This window comes from Pristis pectinata, chromosome 8, assembly GCF_009764475.1.
Source record: "Pristis pectinata isolate sPriPec2 chromosome 8, sPriPec2.1.pri, whole genome shotgun sequence".
In the NCBI taxonomy this organism is placed as follows: Eukaryota; Metazoa; Chordata; class Chondrichthyes; order Rhinopristiformes; family Pristidae; genus Pristis; species Pristis pectinata.
The window spans coordinates 83,281,578-83,304,077 of record NC_067412.1 but is presented as its reverse complement, the minus strand read 5'-3'; the positions used below and the strand labels follow the sequence as shown (position 1 = coordinate 83,304,077).

Here is a 22,500-nt window from a genome sequence, read left to right as displayed (position 1 = left end):
CCTCTTAGAAATCGTGGCAAGCCAGAAGTATTGATACTAATATTAAACTAATTAACAGAAGGAAAAAAAGTGAGCTTTTATTGGACATCATGCAGGTTCAACAGAGCTAACAATCCTTAATGCAGACAGAATAAAAGTTGGTGTCCAAAAATGCTATCCCTGGGGTGCATAACATGTTACGAAATGCAATAATGGAGAGAACAGAACAAGGATTAGGGTCATCAAAATCAACAGCACATATCTTCGAGTCTGATCTAGGAAACAGTGACGTCTTTATGGAAAGTCTTGAAAGTATGCAAGTGGGGTGGTGAATATGCTGAAAGTGCCAATATGTTCATATGTTTGAATGCTTCAAGAAATCAGTAAACCTGCATAATATTTGTTTTGTGGGGGAGACAGCAATTGCAGATACCGAGGCGACAGGGAATTTTCCCCAAGCAGTTGAATTGAATCAGTGAGGAAGATGGTTACTGTCCTAAACTAGTATTTAACGTGGACAAGGTAGGGTTCTTTTGGAAGAAGATGTCATTAGGTAAAGAATGAGGAAATTGTTTCATGCTTTGAGGCAGCTAAAAGACAACCTTAGTCTTCTCCTTGGAGCTAATGCAGAAGTTGACTGCAAGTTTAAGCCTCTCTTTATCTACCATTCAGAGAACCCGAAGTCTCTAAAGAGTTCCTCAGAGACTGAGCTTCCAATGGTGTGGCCACTTAACAAAAAGGCTTTTATTCTGGTGCTGGTCTTCCACTATCTTGTAATTTCTTTGTTTCATTGGATAATCTTATGCAACGAATGAGCAATACAACAATATCTCTCGACCTATAATCAACATCATCGTCATGGCTGACAACACCCAGGTAGTGTTTGTGCCCCCAGACACCACTTCATTGTTACAAGCTATGGAAAAGGCTGTTGTTGCTACTTTCAAGGCTTACTACCTGCAGTTCATAATGAGGCATGTCACTTCGGAGTTGAGTGGTAATGATTAACTCACCGTTCAGGAAATCTGGAAGAGGTATAATATCAAGATAACCATATATGCATCAGTGCTTGTAGCAACAAACTATAAAAGTATAAGATTATGGCTAGAGTTTCTGCACGACTCCTATGGGTTTACAAACTGAAAAATATCCAAGAAGATACTAAGTTTAGCAAATGAGACAAGGTCTGATGAAGTATACCAGGAATGACATGAGAGGGTACATTATGTATATGTTTATCATCTTAATTAAGATTTAATTGTTAATAAAATTGTATTGTTTTATTTCAGGTAACTACAATAATGTTTTTGTAAGCATTAGGTTTTTTTTTGACTGAAATTTCTGTTTTTACATTGAAACTAATGGGAACATATCTTTTGGATTTGCAAATTTTCCTTTAATGAAAATGTTTCCAGAAAACGTTTTGTTAATCTAAGAATACCTGTACCAAGTGTTCCCATATTCAGATCTAATGATGAAAAATTGGCAATGGGGCAGACCTTCTGTTGAACCAAGATTGCGAGCTGCTTGCTCTTGGGCAACCGTGTTTCTTTCAGCATTGCGTCAAACACTGTCTTCATTTGGTAACCCAGCTCCCAGCACTTCAGCATGGTGGAGAATGGTGCAGGGCTGTATCAGGGCAAGCAGACAGCAACATTTTGACAGCTTGCAAGGCACCACATCCAGACTCACAGGCTGTCAAAGCTGTCAATGTTAATATAGGTATGTGAATGAAATCACTTGAAGCTTACAGAAATGTTTTAAGAAAGCATAATTTTAGTAAATTAAAAGACTAAAAGCCAAACAAACAAGTAAGATAATTTAAAATAACTTAAAAAAACTTTACTTAGCTTCATCCCAGCAGTCAATTTCTCCCACTCATTTGAATGAAACTGCTGTGCATCTGTTGGTTTAAACGCAGCACAGTCGCAGCGGGCTCAAGAACTGGGACATCAACAGGAGTTTTCTCTGCCCCAATTGACTCCATGAAAAATCTATTGGTGCAGCACGGATCCAGTTAATAGCACAGGCAGAAGAGTGGAAGATTGTGCCATCGATCTAAATGTATGCCAAAGCCAGACACCAGGATTTCCACTGGGAAACATAGATAACTCTTGCTATAAACACTGCTATCTGGGTGAAATGTGGAGAGGAAGTTACTGTGGTGATTTTCCAATGTGCATTCTGCTTTCATCCCTCCAGATGGCAGAATCCACTGGTTTGGAAGGTGCTGTCAAGAAAGAGAATGAGAGGTGCTGCAGTGCATTTTGCAGGTGGCACACATTGCAGCCATAGGAGAGGGAATAGATGTCTGGTGCAATGACCATAGAGCCACTCAAGCAGGCTGCTATGTCTTGGGTGGTGCTTAACATCTAAAATTACATTAAAACTGCACTCAGGCATGTGGAAAGTACTCATTTGCATTCCTTACTTGGGCTTCATCTTTGCTGGAAAGTCTTTGGAGATTTCCACCCGGTCTTGCTTTTGTACCCCAGTACTTAAGTAGCAGGTCCAGTTGAGTGTTTGGTCAATGGTGATTCCCAGAATTTTGCTGGTGGGAATGATCATGATAATGTCATTGAATGTCAAGGAAAGGTACTTGGACACTCTTATTGGAGATGATCATTGCCTGGCACATGTGACACAATGTCATTTGCAGCAAGATTGCCTTATTGTCCAAGGAGTTACACATGGAAATGAAGATTGTGCAATCATGTGCTATCATCAGGGAACATGCACTTTCTTGAACTAATTGAGGAAAGGTCATCAAAACAACTTAAGATAATCCAGCCTAGGACAATGCCTTGAGAAACTCCTGCAGGAATGTCCTCAGACAGAAAAGTACTGTGGCTCCAACAATCACAAATATCTTCTTTTATGTGGGCTATGATCCTAGCCAGTGGAGGATTTTCCTCTCAAGTCCTGCAACTGCGTTCAGTTTTACCAGGGCTCCTTGCTTTAACAGTCAAGTGCTGCCATGGTATCACACCTTTGGCCTCTGAACAGTTGTGCTGATATCGGAAAACTACGCTTAAAAAAAACCCAAATCAAGAGCAGATAGTCATACCATTACCACTACGTTTACCCATTTGTACATGATTTAGCATTGAGTTCGGCCTATGACTTGCACTTTGTTCTCAGTCCTTCCACTGTTTGCATCTCAGTCTTTTACTCTGACAGCTTAAGGATATATAATAAATGGTAGGGCACTGAGGAATATTGATGAACCTTGGGGTTCAAGTCCATAAATGGAAGCACAGATGGATGGCATGGTGAAGGAGGATAGGGCATGCTTGCCTTCATAGGTCGGGGCATAAAATATAAAAGTTGAAAACATTACATTGCAAATTTACAAAACACTGACTAGATCTCACATGGAGTACCGTGTGAAGTTCTGGTTGCCACACTGTAGAAAGGATGTGATTGTGCTGGATAAGAGTGCAGACGAGATTCACCAGGATGTTGCCTGGATTGGAGGATTTTATTATGGGGAGAGATTGGATAAACTGTCTTGTTTTCTCTGGAATGAAGGAGCCCAAGGGGTGAATTGACAGAGGTATATAAAATTGTAAGAGGCACAGATAGGAAAAAAAGATTCTATCTACCCTATGGTATCAAAAACAAGAGGGCATTGGTTTAAGATGAGAGGAAGAAGCTTTAAAAGGGTTTTGAGGGGAAAGTTTTTTTTCCAAAAACAGAGTGGTTGATATCTGGAACTTGCTGCCAGAGGTGATGGTGGAATCAGATACGATCGCTACGTTTAAGAGACAGCTAGATAGGGATTTGAATAAGCAAGGCATAAGAGGATACAGTAGTTCGGCAGTTCACAGATGGTCTGTTTTCTTCACTGTGAGTTGCCACATACTTTCGGCAATTTGGTGGGCAAATCCATTCTGAGCTGAGGGGTGCATGGTTACATGTAAATAAACAGCCAACGAACAAGACCTTTTAGAGGCAGGCCATCTGGCAAATGCAGAGTGTTAGTTATTGAGAGAATAAGACCAGCAGCCTGTTTCTTTAACAAAAGATTGAGGCAAAAAAAGAGAAAGAATAAAGAAGGAAGGAAGTAACCAAGTAGAGAAACAGAGGGGAAAAGTTTTGGGAATTAGAGAAACGAGTAAAAAATAAGAAAATTACAACTTTGCATTTAAAATTTTTTAACAGCTTATTACGTGTAGAAATGAAGCTTCAGTTTAAATAATTAAGTTACAAGGCTGAAGAGGGTGTTTCTCATTCTAGAAACATAAATGCCATTTTAAAAGTTGTTAACCTTGTGAATTATAAGATTTAATTTTCCACAGCAAGTTTAACTGGCAATCAATGAGTAATTGTAGCAAGTTCATCAAATTCATAGGAAGGTTCAAACTAAACTGATATTTTTACAAGTTTGTAGTACACTGGCAAAAATCCACCAGCAATCTGTACTGGTTCTTAATTCATGATTAACTCTTTATCACCACAAGTTGCTATATTATTTACACAAAGGGTTTGAATTTTCTATTTATTGTTAGTTCAGTTTAGGGCTGTTTTTTTCAGTTATCATTGGTTGGCAACATCTGGTCTTTTATGTTATTAAAAACCTAGGCAAATACATCAACTTTCAGGTTCTATAATAAATTACAATTAAATTTGTATGATCAATAATAATATTTGTACATTCAACATCATCCACTGTGTAACATTTTACTAATTTAGGATTCATCCCACCCTCAATAACTCACTTCACCAGGTTACTCCATCATATCACTGAGTAGCATATTCTAAAACATATCCTTAAAAAAAGCGTAACTGGTCAGTAATCAGTGCACAAAATTCATTTTGGAAAATATTTAGGGCAAGTGCCTTGCTGATGTTATCTGATTGTCATCACAGCATTTTATCACCATAAACAATAAAAATCAACTTCTAAGTTGACCTTCAGAATGTTTTCCTCAAACTGAAAAATTCAAATTCTATTTACACATTACTAACGATGAGTCCCATTTATTTCACTGACAGCATCAAATCTGGCCCAATTTATAACTACTTGAACCAGGAAGGATAGATTACTTCTTTAATTCCAGGTTAAGCAGTGATTACCTTGTATTTCTAATTTAGTATACTGTATGAAGTGCTCATGATGAAGTCTTCTCTGCATTCGAAAAATTAAATACTGACTGGCTGACCACTTTATATCACCATTGGGTCCACAACAAACACCCAGAACTTCCATTTGTCAGTCACTTTAATTCTAACCTGTCTTTTAGTTCTTATATTATTACATTGAATCTCCATGCAAGTTCAAGGAACAGCCCCTTATTTTCTGACTTGGCACAATATAGCCATCAGGACTCAATGAATTTAACCATTTTGGATAATCAGCTATTCCAATCCCATGTCTCATATTTCCGGTATTCTCATTTTTCTTTTCCATCCTTATTTGGTATTTTAGCTTTCATTTGTCTCCTATTACATTTCCTCCATATGTACTTTTATAAAGTTCTTCAGCCAGAACCACCATCACTTGTATTATGCAATCTTTCCAGATCTCCATTTTTTCACAGATCGTCCTTTTATTTTCAATGTCTTTCCCTCTTTTGTTACGTGAAAGTTATTTGTGACATTTCTCAGTTCTGATGAAAGGCCATCAACCTAAAATATTAACATTATTTCTCTCTCCACATATGTTGCTTGACTTGCAGAGTATTTCCATCAGTTTCTGTTCATATTTCCATCTCATCTGCAATACTTTGCCTTTAGTTTAATTTTTTCTTTGTGGAAGTTAGTTTGATTCCATTCAAAATAGCACTAGACACCTTAAACTATACACTGCAGAGTAACTGTGAAACCCAATGCTAATACAGCTTACAAGAAAAGGGCATGAGATGGGTCACACTCTTGCTTAAAAAGGCTGCAGGGATAAACCCAATAACTAAAGGTCAGTTCAACCAGTGGGTAAAGTTCCAGAAACACTAATCAGAGAAAATTAGCAGTTACTTCAACAGGTGTGGATTGATTAGAAAATGCCAGCATGGATTTGCTAAGAGACAAACCACAGCTAAATAACTCGTGAGATTTTTTTTGATAAAGTAACAGAGGGGGGTATTGTAGTTCACGTGATATGGCCTTCCAAAAGGCATTTGATAAGGTGCCACATAACAGACATCATCAGGATTGAAAATCATAGAACAAGTCAAGCTTAGCTGCACGGATTTTAAAAAAATGCCTACGTAACAAGAAACAACAGCAATGAAAGATTCTTTTAAGGACTAGAGGGAAGCGTACAGTTGAGCTCTCCAATGATGGGTACCAGAATAATTGCTTTTCCTAATGTGATTTGGGCTTGGGTGAACCGGGCACAATATCCAAAGCTGCATTTCACACAAAACTTGGGAGATGCGGTGAACTACAAGGTGCACAGTTAAAATACTCAAGGAGATAGAGGCAGGCAAGTGGAATGGGCACATATAATTAAATGCTGAGAAATATGAAGATTTAATGGACACTGAAATGCATAGTTGTAAAAGGGATGCAAGAACAGTGAGCATATGCGCTTAGTTTAAGTCATGGGGAGGTTAAGAAAGTAGGTTAAAAAAAAGTGGGATCCTCAGCCTTCGAAACGGGCAAAGAGTACAAGAGCATGGAAGTCATTACAAAGTACTGGTTTGACTGCAAATGGAGTTCTGAGTGCCATACTTTAAGATGTGAAGGCTTTGGATAGGGTGCCAAAGAGACTTACTAAAATTATTCTAGGGCTGATAGGCATCCGTTATGCAAATATGCAGAAGAAATAAGTGTTATTTTTCTTGTAATAGAGAAGGTTACAAGGAGATCTAATAGAGGAACTTAAAATTATGAAGATTGAGAGAAATTATTCCCAATGCTGGGGGAAGGGGGCAGTGGAGTCAGATGTGGCAATCAAGAACCAGAAATAGAATTAAGGTGATTGGCAAAATAACCAAAGGAATTTCTAGTGCCATTTTGAAATCCAAGGGAATTTCTTGTTTCTTTCTTTGTTTTTCCACAGCAAATGATTATGGTCTGGAATGCATAACGAAGTTTATTAGTGGAAGTAAATTCAATTGGAGTGTGCAAAATGGTCCTGGATAAAGTATCTGCAAAAATGTTGCAAGACTGTGGGACTAGGTGGATTGTCCTTACAGAGACCCAGTACACACTCAAAAAGTCATATGCCTTCATTTCTTACTGCAAACATTGTGATTCTGGGATACTATCTTTCAGATGAGACGTTAAACTAAAGCCCTGTATGCACGGGTGGACAGTAAAATTCCTAAGGCACAATTTCAAAGAAGAGTTATCCCTGGTTTTCTGGCCAATGTTTATACATTCGTTTCTGCGACCCTGCAGTGCAGAAGCTGATTCTTGTGATTCTTATTATTATTCGGAGACTACTTTCAAAAAGTACTTCTCTGGTTGCAAAGACTCCTGTGACAACGTTCAGTCGTGCAAATCAGAACAACTTTCGGAACAAAACGGTCCTTTCTAGCCAGCTGACGACACTGTGGATATCCCGAGGAACAAAATACAAGTTCTACACTTTTTTATTGCGACAGATTTATACATAAAAGTGCATTCCTCCGCAAGCTGCTCACTGGTGGGAGAACTCGGCGGTTGTCCCCTCCCCTTGCAATAAACTTATTGCGAAGCTTGGAGTGCGTTTCAGTGAATTGCTTGCAGCGCTCCAGAATGCAGGAGCTAAGGGTAGGCATTGCCAGTGTGCTCACATGGAAGACAGTGCGGGAACCCTGGAGAGGAGAGGATGTGCACTTTTAGTTAGGCCGACACAAAGGACGTCACCCCTTTAAAGGGAAGTGTTTACCCGGAGTCGTCCCGGGAACTGTTCGCGGTCCCAAGGGGCTTCCTGTGGGCTCCGGCACTCACTACCTCCGTCCGGTCAAAGCAAAGGACAGGCTCACCTCCGTACAGCCAGCTCTCCTCCTCGTCGTCCAGGCCGCTGCCACTGCCCGGCGCTGCCGTAGTCTCCGCGGCCGAGCCCAGCTCCTCCATGTCGGTGGCCATTGCCGAGTTTGGGGGGTGGGGGGGGGAGGGAAGAGCTGAGAAGGAGGCCGAGTCCGACCGACGGCCACGACGCAAACCGGAGATCTTAAAAATAAAACTGAAACGCGCCGCTGGGCCGCGTATCCGGGCGCTCACCCATTCCCGCTGCCGCCAGCCACACGCTCCACTCTACCGAGTCCGCACCGCCATCCCACCGGCGCGCACCTCCGCTAGGTCATAGCGCCCACCCGCTTTCCCCCTCAGTGGTATGATCACAGGCCCATCAGATTTCATGCGGGTCCCAGCAACAAGCATTCATCTTTTAATGCGTCTGCTTTGATAAAATTATTTTAAAAAAGAGTAGCTTGCCGCCTGCTCAGCGTGTTTATGAGACATCTCTCTGCGTAATTGGGTCAGGGTCCATTAATTTTCTAGCAAAGCAACTCCCTTTTATAAATTAAGCATGGTTCCACTTGCTTAGAATGGCTGTACAATTCCATCAGGTTTCCTTAATGTTCCATGTAAATACGTTGGGATTTTGAATGGTCGGCTTCAATACTTTTAAAGCAAGCCACATTTAAATGAAGACACAAGAGACTGGAGATGCTGGAATCTGGAGCAACAAACGAGATGCTGGTGGAACTCAGTGGGTCACAGACAAAATCGAGTTTATTGTCATACGCACAAGTGCATGTATGCACAGGTGCAATGAAAAATTCATTTGCAGCAGCATCACAGGCACATAGCAACAGAAGAACATGTACACAAAATTGTGTATAATTTGTTCAACTTATGTTCTTGTGAATAGCATTCACAAGAAGAACATGTTAAATCATACACAATTTTTACAAGAAGAAGCACAATTAGATAAAAAAAATCCATTGTAGTGCAAAGTGATCAAAGTGGTCATGGTGTTGCTGTACTGAGATGGTGATTAGGGTTGTGCAGGTTGGTTCAAGAAGGGTCAGGCAGCACCATCGAGGGAAATGGAAGTCGACATTTCAGATCGAGACCCTTCATCTGGACACTGGGCTATTGATTTGAAAAAGGGATATTGATTTTGTGGCTTCCCTAGTTTCACATATTTCTGCTTTCACCTCTTCTTCCTTATGTTCATGCTCCTTGTTACTTGACAAGTGGTGGTAAGGGCTGTTCTCCCATGGATGATTAGGTTATATGGTATGCAACACACTGCAATAGTTTTTAATATCTACTCACCAAGTACTGTCTGGCTCCCGCAAAGCAATTCAGTAACTGGAAGCAGCTCTTGAAGGAGGTCTCTGGTGTACACTCCCACAATGGTCTTGTTGTGTATACATGTCTGGGTTCCAGATTGAGTTCCAGAGGAATATCACAAGGGACTAAACCTCGTTATCAAGATGTTAAACCTCAACTTGCCAAGGAGCAGAGGAATATTGCAGACGAAGTGCATAAAGTCAGATAATGAAATCCTGAAGGCCTGCAATCTGAATAAATTCTGTGCAAATTATCCTGCTATTTCTTCTCACTCATCTCTGGCAAGATGTCGCGACTCTGCATTAGTGATCACTGTGTTCTCCTCTCTAACCGCATCACAACCCCACCTTATGCAGCAGTACTCCCCATGGACTACTGAAACCTTAGGCAAGTATAGGAAGGTTCAAAAAACACACAGTTTTGCAACAGCAGCTGGAAGGAATAATCCAGCAACTACCCATGATTGGCTTATGATCTCTTTAAGCAGTATTGGTGGGGAAGGTTGGGGAGGCCTGGGAGGAGAGGAGTTTGGCAACCTTCCTGCTGTTTAACGTTGTCTTCAATTGTGTAAGGTTAAGACAGCGTAACCAATGTGTGGCATTCAAAAATGGCAGTTCTGGATACAAATCCACATTGCAGGCTGAATATTCATAATCTGCCTGCTTTATATGCAGTGAGTGTTGTTGGTACATATGTGCAAACCCATTCAGATAGATGGAATCTGACCTACTTCCCATTGGAAGCATGCCTATGCATCTGAGGTGCTACTTTCAACTGTTAGGAGGCTGCTTGGTCCCTGAAGGCACGAATACCAAAGCCCAGTTTAGTCCCTAATAAATTCAAAGTCATATCAACTGGAATTAGCTAGCCTCAGTGAGGCCAATGGCTGAGGTGCAAGAATTAGTATTGTTACCTCTAGTCTAAATAGGGAAATAAAATCAGACTTCTTCTGATCATGATACAGGGAAGCTGATGCATGTGTGGCCAAGAGTTGTTTATTATATTAGCCATTCTTAATGAGCAATGTGATGGCATTCATTGCTTGGCTCATGTATTCTTTTCTGGTCTGAGAATTGAATGAGCCGGAGGTGAAAAGTGAAACTGAGACAAAATTGCATGAAATAAGGAAAATATTAACCCTAAATCAGTTTATGTAGTCATGAGAGAGAATCAAGAGGGAAAGAATATTAGACTTCAGTAGAGTAAGGTTCGGGCAGAGTTTGTTCTGTGTAACTAAAAACACAGAGAAAAGAGAAAGCGAAGAATCATTCCGTTCCATTTTGGAAACCATCTAATTATTTTTCATGTTTTATTTCTCTGAATCAAATCTACTTACACCCTTCTGCAAAAGCAAATTGATCTACTTCATGTAACAATTTCAACATCTTTCTTTTACCTAATGAGAAATTTCCAACAAGAATTCATATACTGTTATTTTCTAGAGAAACAAAGGACTGCAGATGCTGGAATCTAGATGAAAAACACTATAATGCTGAAGGAACACAGCAGGCCAGGCAGCATCTGTGGAGAAAAGCAGACGGTCAACATTTCGGGTCAGGACCCTTCTTCAGGACTGTTATTCTCTTTTTGGTTCAGTTATTTAGAATTGAAATTATCTTTGATTTCTCAAAATTCTCTCTTTTGCATTGTATTTTTCAGAAGTACAACCACCATAACTAGGTGTGTAAAAAAACAAAAGAAATAGAACAAAATGCCGAACATTGTCAAAAAAAAGTATTTTGTTAAAATTTTACTGCAATCATTTAAAATAAAAAACACCAGCACTGGTGTGCCAGAATTCTAGTGATGCACATTAACCAGATTTTCCATTGGCAGTTAATGTTTAGATTCATAGATTTATACAGTTTGGAAACAGGCCCTTCAGACCAATGTCCATGCTGAGGAAGATGCCTGTCTACAATAATCCAGTTTGTCTATGTTTGGCCCATATCCCTCTAAACCATTCCTGTCCATGTACCTCTCCAAATGTCTTTTAAACATTGCAATTTTACCTGCCCCTACCACCTCCTCTGGAACTCAAACCATATACCCACCACCCTGTGTGTCAAAAACTTGCACCACAAATCCCCTTTAAATCCTTCCCCTCTCACCTTAAGCCTATGTCCTCTAGTGTTAGACTCCCCTGCTCTGGGAAAAGACTGTGATTATATACCCTATCTATGCCCCTCATAATTTTACAAACCTATTTAAGGTCACCCCTCAGCCTCCTTCACTCCAAGGAAAACAGTCCCAGCTTATCCAATTTTGCCTTATGACTCAAGCCCTCCAGTCCAGGCAACGTTCCTAAGACACAAGAGACTTCAGATGCTGAAACTTTGACTGTCCAGTTCCCTCCTGACCCACTGAGTTCCTCCAGCAGTTTGCTTCTTGTTCGATGAATCTTTCCTATGAATCTTTTACAACATAGTACATTAGTACAGTACAGGCCCTTAGGCCCACAATGTTGTGCAGACATTTTATCCTGCTCTAAGATCTATCTAACCCTTCCCTCCCATATAGTCATTTTTCTATCATTCAAATGCCTATCTAAGAGTCTCTTAAATGTTCCAAATGTATCTGCCTCCACAACCTCTGCCGGCAGTGTGTTCCACGCACCCACCACTCTCTGTGCAAAAAACTTACCTCTGACATCCCCCTATACCTTCCTCCAATCACCTTAAAATTATGCCTCCTCGTGTTAACCATTTTCACCCTGGGAAAAAGTCTCTGACTGTCCACTCAATCTATGCCTCATCGTCTTGTACACCTCTATCAAGTCACCTCTCATCCTCCTTCTCTCCAAAGAGAAAAGACCTAGCTCGCTCAACCTATCCTCATAAGACATGCTCTCCAATCCAGGCAGCATTCTGGTAAATCTCCTCTGTACCCTCTCTAAAGCTTCCACATCCTTCCTATAAGGAGGCAACCGGAACTGAACACAATACTCCAAATGTGGTCTAACCAGAGTTCTTTAGAGCTGCAACATTACCTCACGGCTCTTGAACTCAATACACACCATATGCCTTCTTAACAACCCCATCAACCTGTGTGGCAACCTTGAGGGATCTATGGACGTGGACCCCAAGATACCTCTGTTCCTCCACACTGCTAAGAGTCCTGCCATTAACCTTGTAATCTGCCTTCAAATTCAATCTTCCTAAGTGTATCACTTCACACTTTTCTGTGTTGAACTCCATCTGCCATTTCTCAGCCCAAGTCTGCATCCTATCAATATCCTGTTGTAACCTACAGCAACCTTCTACACTATCCCCAACACCACCAACCTTTGTGTCATCTGCAAACTTACTAACCCACCCTTCGACATACTCATCCAAGTCATTTATAAAAATTATGAAGAGCAGGGGTCCCAGAGCAGATCCATGCCGAACACCACTGGTCACCAACCTCCAGGCAATGTATGCTCCATCTACAACCACCCTCCGTCTTCTATGGGCGAACCAATTCTGAATCCACACAGCCAAATTTCCTTGGATCCCATGCCTCCTGACTTTCTGAATGAGCCTTCCATGAGGAACCTTATCAAATGCCTTACTAAAATCCATGTACACCACATCCACTGCTCTACCTTCATCAATGTGCTTTGTCTTATCCTCAAATAATGCAATCAGGTTCATGAGGCATGACCTGCCACTCACAAAGCCATGCTGACTGTCCCTAATCAGCCTATGCTTCTCCAAATGCCCATAAATCCTGTCTTTAAGAATCTTCTCCAGTAATTTGCCCACTCCATCATCTCTAGCTTAATCACATCCTTCCTATAGCATGGCAACCAGAACTTCACACAATACTCCAAGTGCGGCCTAACCAAAAATTTATGCAACGGTAACATGACAGCCCCATTCCTGTTCTCAATGCTTCAGCCCATTAAAGCAAGCATTCAAAATGTTTACCTTTGTCACCCCTTTCAGGGAAGTACGTATGTGTACCCCAAGGTCTCACTGTTCAGTAATATTATTCTCTCTAAATCAAAGGGCAGCATTAATATAGAATCTGCAAGTTGGAAAGTGCTTAATGTGGAGCTAAAACCTTTGGAAAACATCTTACACCTTGTGAACCATGTTACAAACATTATTCACTTAAAACTATTTTTGCTCTATCTAATTTATTAGTGTTTATTCTGATGTCTTCTGGTGAGAAGAACCTAGAAATGCAGCTATTTGCTTATAGCTGATTTTTTGAAGATCTTTATATAGGTATAAATTCATATATTTTATGAAACTATTATACCTATAGGCAGAAGTAATAACTGAAAGACAACCTGAAGAGAATCACAGTAGCTGTTATTAACTTTCGAAAATCTGGAATACATATTTCCAAGAAAAAAAATCATAAAGAGCACTAGATTAATTAATTATAATTAATGATTGTGTGTTTATCTGTGGAGGAGAGCGTCTTTTCAGTGGTAAAATACATAGTGAATATAAACTCACAATTACAATCTATTCAACCAAAAATTGTTAGGTATTAAGGAAACAAACAATCTAGAAATTTGAAACAAAACAGATAATGCTGGAAACACTCAGCAGGTCATGCAACATCAGTGGAAAAAGGAAACAGTTAACATTTTGGGACTGGGACCCTTCATCAGGATTGGGAAAGACAGAAAAACAAGTTAGTTTTCAGTAGGAGAAGTGGGGGAGGGATTTGTAGCACAAAGAGAACAAATGAATTAATAGGAGAAGTTAATAGCATATTAAGCTTCTATGTTTGTGTAATATGTTCTAAATGGTAAGGCTATGGGACATGCCCAATGGGCTAGACTATATAAAAAAAATTGAGTCAACATGATTTCAGGCAGAAATGGCCAGTTCTAATATAGACAGAAAGAAAGACTGAGCTACCTAAAGATGGAGAATTGAATATTGTGTTTGGAAGGCTTCCAAGTACCCATCTGGAAGATGAGATGTTGTTCCTCAAGCTTGCATTGGGCTTCATAGCAGTAGTGTAGGAGGCTGCAGAAATAAAGGTCAGGTTGGGAGTGGGATAGTGAATTAAAGTGACAGACAACCAGAAGCTCAAGGTTACTCCTGCAGACAGAGCACTGGCGCTCCACAGAGTGATCACTCAGTCTCTGTTTGGTTTCTCCAAAATAGAGAAGATGTTGTGAACATTGAATGCAAGAAGTAGGTTGGAAGGAGTGTAAGTAAAATGTTGCTTTACCTGGAATTTCTGTTTTAGTCCCTGGATGGTGGAATGAAAAGAAGTGAAAGGACAGGTTTTGCATAGGAGGGTGCCATAAGATGGGGTGTGATGGTTGGGAATGGGAGTTGTGAAGGGAATGATCTCTGTGAAACACTGAAAGGGGAGGGGAATATGTGTCTGGTGGTGGAATCTTGTTAGTGTTGCAGTTTTTTTAAAATTTCCATTTAATCTAGAAAATGGTATTGCAAGATAACACCCATTTTTTTTATTGAAGTAGTACATGGAGAAAATATTTAAAACACAAACCTCCAGGATCTTCTGGCAGCCCACATTTGCCACTTCCCTGGCTGTTAATTGTAATCTTGAGTGAATTGCTTGTAAAGAACCTCCTTGCCAAAGCCATTTTGATTCTCACCAGCAAGAATGGTGCAGTGCAGGACCTTCTGGATACTTATCTGGTAGGGGAAAGCCTGTGATCAAGAGAGAGAGAATGAGTGACAATTCTCCAAGAGACCATGGCAAGAAGAGCTATTCAACCACCTCAATGTGGGGAGCAGAAATGATGCAACTGCACAATAAGCCTGCTAAAGCCAATGAGCTGTGGGAGTGAGATATTTTCATGAATAAGCTTTTGTTCAAGGCTTTAGACCTGAAGAGGTCTTTGTCCTGCAAGACTTTCCTCAGACTGAATGCCTCAATGCTTCCTTCAGGAATGTTAAGGGCTGCCAAAGAATGATCAGTGTTTTTGAGAAGGGAAGAGAAGCACCATTTTGTTCCTCACTGTAGATCCCCTCTTCCCATTCTGATAGAAGGAGTGTCCTCTGATCATGTGAATGTGCTCATGTTCCTGAGAAAATATGTGTACAGATTAAAAGGGGAGTCCTGTATGGTATCTGGACCAGCAAAATAAGTAGTAAGGCAATGCTGGGCACATGCTTGTCTCAGCCTCCTGTCATCATGGTTCTTGACTGACACAAGTCATAGATGTGTGGAATATCAAGGACAGAGTGTGCCAAATCTGTGGCAAACCTGCACTCTGAGTGGCCTCTTCTAAAGCAGTAGTCTACTGAAGTTGTACAAATACGGGCCATCAGACACTCCACCACCAGGTTAAATGCTGCAACTTGTGGCTGGAGCTGGGTCCCCTCCACAAAACCTGTCCAAACTGCAAGCAGTTATGCCCAAGCAGGAAGACAAAAGGAGACACAGGAGTGCAGCAGTTGCACATGATTCAAAGGATATCAGAGCTCCAGCCTCCAGTGTTACACTGGCATGCAAAAGTTTGGGCACCCCTGGTCAAAATTTCTGTTACTGTGAATAACTAAGCGAGTAAAAGATGACCTGATTTCCAAAAGGCATAAAGTTAAAGATGACACATTTCTTTAATATTTTAAGCAAGATGACTTTTTTATTTCCACCTTTTACAGTTTCAAAATAACAAAAAAGGAAAAGGGCCCGAAGCAAAAGTTTGGGCACCCTGCATGGTCAGTACTTAGTAACACTCCCTTTGGCAAGTATCACAGCTTGTAAATGCTTTCTGTAGCCAACTAAGAGTCTTTCAATTCTTGTTTGGGGGATTTACGCCCACTCTTCCTTGCAAAAGGCTTCTAGTTCTGTGAGATTCTTGGGCCGTCTTGCATGCACTGCTCTTTTGAGGTCTATCCACAGATTGTCGATGATGTTTAGGTCAGAGGACTGTGAGGGCCATGGCAAAACCTTCAGCTTGTGCCTCTTGAGGTAGTCCATTGTGGATTTTGCGGTGTGTTTAGGATCGTTATCCTGTTGTAGAAGCCATCCTCTTTTCATCTTCAGCTTTTTTTTTAAACAGACGGTGTGATGTTTGCTTCCAGAATTTGCTGGTATTTAATTGAATTCATTCTTCCCTCTACCAGTGAAATGTTCCCCGTGCCACTAGCTGCAACACAAGCCCAAAGCATGATCGATCCACCCCTGTGCTTAACAGTTGGAGAGGTGTTCTTTTCATGAAATTTTGCACCCTTTTTTCTCCAAACATACCTTTGCTCATTGTAGCCAAAAAGTTCTATTTTAACTTCATCAGTCCACAGGACTTGTTTCCAAAATGCATCAGTCTTGTTTAAATGTTCCTTTGCAAACTTCTGATGCTGAATTTTGTGGTGAGGACGTGATGACTCTTCCATGAAAGGTCATATTTGTGCAGGTGTCACTACACAGTAGAACAGTGCACCACCACTCCAGAGTCTGCTAAATCTTCCTGAAGGTCTTTTGCAGTCAAACGGGGGTTTTGATTTGCCTTTATAGCAATCTTACGAGCAGTTCTCTTGGAAAGTTTTCTAGGTCTTCCAGACCCCAACTTGACCTCCACCGTTCCTGTTAACTGCCATTTCTTAATTACATTACGAACTGAGGAAATGGCTACCTGAAAACGCTTTGCTATCTTCTTATAGCCTTCTCCTGCTTTGTGAGCATCATTTATTTTAATTTTCAGAGTGCTAGGCAGCTGCTTAGAGGAGCCCATGTCTGCTGATTGTTGGGACAAGGTTTGAGGAGTCAGGGTAATTATAAAGCTTTGAAATTTGCATCACCTGGCCTTTCCTAACAATGACTGTGAACAACCCTAACAAGCTAATGAAAGTCTGAGACCTTGGTTATCTGAGAGCTCAACTCTTGGGGTGCCCAAACTTTTGCATGCCACTGTACCACATGTGATAAGCACAATGTCAAGGAGGTAGAGGAAACAGGATATGAAGCAACAAGACAACATGGAGGAGGAATGGTACAAAGTCTTGAAAACCGCCACCAAGCTCAGTCCATAGAGGAGATAGAAAATGACCAAGCAGCTGGGGTGAGCTGGATCACACGTGGAGACAGAAAGCAGCTCCAGAAACCCACTAGTTCCAATGTTCAAGGAGCCACAGGCAGTAGGAGATGCTGGGAGAGCCATCAGAAAATAGAGACTTTCCTTCTGCTGACAACCAAAGAAATAGGCAAAAGAAAACATGACAGAGAATATGCCCCTCAAACACATAATTTGAGGCAGGAACCAAAATGCCAGAAACAATGGGGCAGTACTATTTCACCCACCTCCAGAAAACTAGCAGCAGTGATTCAGAGGAAAACACATCAACTCCAGCAAACCAGAATCAGTGAAGCATCCCATAATCCCAACTCTGGGAAACTGGAAACAGCAACACAAAGAGTGAGACACCCCAGCTCCAGGAAAATGGGGGCAGCAGACTTTAGGCTGTATATTCACAGTACAATGGATTAAAAGATTGGATTGATTAATTTGTGCAGAGTTAAAAACTCTAAGCAATATGTTGCAACATTTGGATATTTCGTCAAGGTCAAAACTGATCTGATGTTTTACAGGACTGTGGCTTACCAATAGCTCAGCAACTATTGACGATTGTCACAGTGGTGGTCCTAGTCAACTGATCTGGTCAGGAAGCAATATAATTGTTCCAGGGTATTACACAATGATGAGATAATTTCACCATTTAAAGAAGTAGCTGGCAGTCATCTTATTGTGGTAGGTTCAAAGTCGCCTTGCTTCAATTTATTCAATGTTTACGCCTGCCTCTGAGGAACACAGCAGGTTGTGTTCAGCCATTCTCAATGCAGTTGGGCAATCTGGCAGACTTGTTGGCAAAGTGGATGCCAGAGCCAGACTCCAATTGAAGTGATAAAAGGTGCCAAGCTGAAAGTTGCCAAGCTGGTCAATACCTTCAGCAACCCTGCAGGTAGAGCACCACAGCAATATACCTGGGTCAAGACTAGGCAGGCATGGTAGTGTAGCGGTTAGTGTAACGCTTTACAGCGCCAGTGACCCGGGTTCAATTCCGGCCGCTGTCTGTAAGGAGTTTGTACGTTCTTCCCGTGTCTGCGTGGTTTCCTCCGGGTGCTCCGGTTTCCTCCCACGTTCCAAAGACGTATGGGTTAGGAAGTTGTGGGCATGCTACGTTGGCGCCAGAAGCATGGGGACACTTGCAGGCTGGCCCCAGAACACTCTACGCAGAAGATGCATTTAACTGTGTGTTTCAATGTACATGTGACTAATAAAGAGATCTTATCTGATCAGTTTGGCCCAGGATAGACTTTCTGTTTCTGTCCCAAACATTAATTGTCTGATCCACTAATGCCATGGCAACGTCTGACCACCATCTCCTCCTGGTTTATCGTTTGCTACAGTGAGACTTAAAGGCCATCAGAGGGAATATGGGAACTGAATGTGAAACTTATGACCTCAGAAATAATAGAGAAACTTGAAAGTAATTTAACAAACTGGAGAAGTGTGTAATTCTCTGATATGAATGATCTCTTTGATACCCTGATACACTGGTGGATAACAATCAGAATGAACATCAAGAGATTCTTTATTCCTAAAGGTGTTCAGAAACCTCAGGCGTTCAGGTTGGCACAACATCATGGGCCAAATGGCCTGTCCAATGCTGTACTGTTCTATGTAAACTGAGAAAGTATCAATGGGAAATGTGGCAACTCCAAGAAAACATTCAGAGTCTGGTCGTGCTGTGGTTGGGATGGGGATTGTTGTCAAGGATGAGTTTCAAGAGGAAAAGAGCCAGCAGGTCTCCCTCTTTTCCTCGGAGTCCTTCGGGTTCATTTTCCAAACCAGAGTCCGCCCTGTGGAATAGGATGAGATGTTTTGGTACTTCTTCCAAAAGTTTTACAGAGGAAGCTCTGTAATTAACAGCAACAGGAAAAAGGGAGGCTCAATAACATCTTGCAGCCTGATTATTCTTCTATGCCAGGCTATACAAATAGAAGATCACACACAAGCCAACCTGTCACAAATTTCTGACCTCTGCATTGAAGATTTTGGATGACAGCAAGTAGGAGAGTCTGGACCAACCATTTAATCTGGTCAAGCTAACAAGGTCTGTCAATTCCTTCAAAGTAAAACTCCTTGTAGGGATTGTTTGCCAGATGAGTTGTCCCTGACGCATGGGATCGGATTGGCCCAGAGCTGCTGGAAATGTACTGAGCTATGCATCTTACTGATATCATAAAAAAGGGAATCATCTATACATGGAAAGGGGAGTAAGATCAGAAATTAGAAACCCATTTCACAGTTTAATGTAGATTATATTTTGTCCAAGGTCATCAAAAATTGAATCAAGTTTGTTCTTGGGTTAGTGATTCACCCAGATCAGATCCTCGCTGTACCCAGCAGGAAGAGATCTGATAGCTTTGTGTTACTGAGTGATACAATCACCTATATGTAGGACAGGGGGTGTGGTATCAAACAAACCCTTATGATCTACATATGAAGTTGTAAAATTGTAATCAAAAGGCATGATGGGATGCTTAGCAAGGTAACATAAGGACTAAAAAAGTTAATAGCCAATATACAAACCATGCAAGTGGACTGGTGTTTGTTAGTTGCAGTAAGGGTCTTTGGCTTTATAATTACCCAAGAACTGAGAAGAGGTGAAAATGTCTTTGTTTTATTGACTCTTTCTATGCAGTGATCATGATATAATCAGTTGTCTGTTATTTAGAAAACTGCAAAAACAAGTTGGACCAAACCTGAGTGGTCATTAATATGCTAGAGATAAAGCATTGAGCAACTGTTCACGAGATTGGAGATCTCAGGAAGAATGGGGTAGGAATGAGTGCCTTGATCTATGGGGGGAGAAGAAGCAGGGGGAGAGGGGAGAAGGGGGGGGGGAGGGGGAGAAAGAATGGTAAACAGGTCAACCACTGTATTGTGCACACTAGAGAGGACCCAAAAAGGTACCTGGAGTCCTTTATATCCACTAAAGCCAACAAAAAAATCAAACTAACTCTGTTAGATTCATATATGGCCTTTGATTGAATGGCTTTCTTTTCTCTTTCCTCCCCCACCCCCCACACTGAGGATTGTGGGCAAATGCTAACCACATGGGAGAAAGATTCAGACAGGCTTAAAGACTGCATGGGAAGAGAGGGGATAATGACCAAAGCCAATATTACTAGTGCCCTGCACAGGCATGGTGGTCCAAAGGCCCAGTATTCATACAGGACTCTATGAAGTGTGACTACGTGGGATGTGCTCTATCCCCAGTGATGAAAAGGACGACTCTGGTCACATTGCTCCTTGTAGAAATGTTTGTGTAGACGAATAACTTTGACCACAAGTCAATCAGGCAGTGGCTTGCCTGGAATGTCCTCGAGGCCTTGTAGTAAAAAAAAAGATGGTGAACCTGGTCAGCTTCTAAGCAGACTGTCAAGGCTATTTGGAAAAAAATGCCCATCACCTGAACTTTCAAACAAGCATCAGGACCTTAATTGGCTGGTGGAGCTAGGGTTCCTCCCATTCAGAATTTTATTGCACAACCAGAGTCTCAAAGAATACATATTGCCCTCAAAGTGGTTGTGATGGAAATTAGACCATCTACTGACTTCTAGAAGGCACATTTGCCAAGCAATTCAGGGTTGAGGTTTACTTTGAATAACTGCAGAACACACAACTCTATGCTTTATGGGCTGTTCCCAGGGAACCATACAGAGACAAACACTAAAATATTGACGGAAGATCAGCAGTTCAGTGAAAGATGTCCTTGGTCTGCTTGAAACTTGATGTTCCAGTGCAAGTAGATTCCATGATTGAATATTACAGATTAGCACACTTCATGGTCCAGAACTACAAAGAGAGAGGCATTGAAGCATGGTAACATAAACACTATGGAGAAAAGCCACAATTTAAAGGGCTGGAATTGATGACAAAATAACAACAGCTCTTGGACTCATGCTCAAGGAATTTAAGGAAAATTGACGTCACCTTGACATCATGTAAATGAGATGGTATAGCTTGCATAGAGAATGGTGTAATGAATGTACATTATTACATTTGTAAATTTTATGAAGGAATATTTTTGAAATAAAAAAAATCCCATCTAAGTTCTTGAACCAGAACAAATGAAGTGTTTTCAGAACTTGACAGCCAGCTATTCCACACTCCCCAACTTACCTTCCTGTCAAACCTCAGAATGCAAGACTATTTCAGTCTAATTCCCATGAAGAATTACTTCACACTACAAAACTACTCTTAATTATGCATTTGTTTAGGTTCTGCTCAGGGATCTACAGTCATAGATTTATAGCTGGAAGGAGGTCTTTGTAATTGGGATAGATTTTAGAGGCCTTAATCTTATAGTAGTTACTTTAAAGTACTGCAACAAATGCAAGATCTTTATTCTAGGATGAAGAAATTAAGCAGTCTAAAATCAAAAAGCATAGATACATGGAATAAATCTGCTTTCCTAAATGGAAAATTTCCCTTGGACAGTAAGTGAGAGTAGTGTTTCTCGTACATTGATACAGATTTTGCAGGAAAATGTTGGCAGTTTGTTGTACAACTGTCAATGCTTCCCTGCATAACCCTGTAACTTTGGGATTTCTATACAAACCTGTGAATCTAAAGCTTCAGTAGCTTTAATTTAGTGTTCTTCAAATATTGGACACCTCAGAGTCCACTGAGAGAGCACAGCTGTGGAGCTTCCCCTCCACTTAACAGTGGGGAAACTGCACCAACAAACTATATCAAAGCTGGATTTGGTGCAGGCAGCTTCACCATTCAATTCAGAGGGAAATGTCAAGGTGGGGAGAAGGGGAAGCTTAGTTGGATAAAGCTTATAGAAAGATCAAAGATAATTTAAATACTTTAAATAATTTAAACTGGAGCAGTTTATGGTTTTTAAAATGAATGTCTGTGAATGTCAAAACCAATGTTTTTGACATCCAAGTCAAAGGCATGGCTAAGCTAGTTCCACATTTCTACAACATTTGATGTATAAAGTTATCTTTTTCTAGGATAGAGCAATAATCTGAGGAAAGGTTATCCAGTTACCTTATTTAATTCTGAAAAAGGTAACCAATTCTGTGCAAGGCACTTAAAGTTTTTATATGATGCGAAGCAGTACTCTAAAGAAAAATAACTTGGGAAGAAAATATGATGATTTTAACCTATTCAATTCCACTTAGTTAGCAAACAGTGAACAATCCTACCATCTCCATCTTCTTCACAGGCTGAAAAGGGTATAACGTATAGGAATTAATTGGTCTCAATGTCTATTATGCAATCTCTTAACATCACCATTTGCCCAGAAGCCCCGATGCAAAATTAAAATGGTGGGTTGATTG

General features: G+C 40.9%; 1 protein-coding gene and 1 long non-coding RNA gene across 4 annotated transcripts in view; one reads left to right on the top strand and one right to left on the bottom strand.

Annotated features, from left to right (window-relative positions):
* The window catches only part of LOC127573678 (pre-mRNA 3'-end-processing factor FIP1-like), a 32,887-nt gene extending 23,284 nt beyond the window's left edge, over positions 1–9,603 (bottom strand). Inside the window, exon 1 of one of the 3 annotated variants that reach the window (XM_052022096.1) lies at positions 9,196–9,603. Coding sequence is in view for 2 of the 3 variants with exons in the window: in XM_052022094.1 (XP_051878054.1) it covers positions 7,896–7,998 (103 nt within the window). In the remaining variant the exon portion in view is untranslated. Of the gene's footprint in view, positions 1–7,895; positions 8,283–9,195 lie in introns of those variants that run through there. The other 2 variants (XM_052022094.1, XM_052022095.1) reach the window with 2 other exon arrangements.
* Positions 7,632–22,500, top strand: part of LOC127573680 (uncharacterized) — a 48,235-nt gene continuing 33,366 nt past the window's right edge. The window contains exons 1-2 of the long non-coding RNA XR_007956799.1: positions 7,632–7,680; positions 10,656–10,766. This is a non-coding gene — a long non-coding RNA (uncharacterized LOC127573680). The remainder of the gene's footprint in view (positions 7,681–10,655; positions 10,767–22,500) is intronic.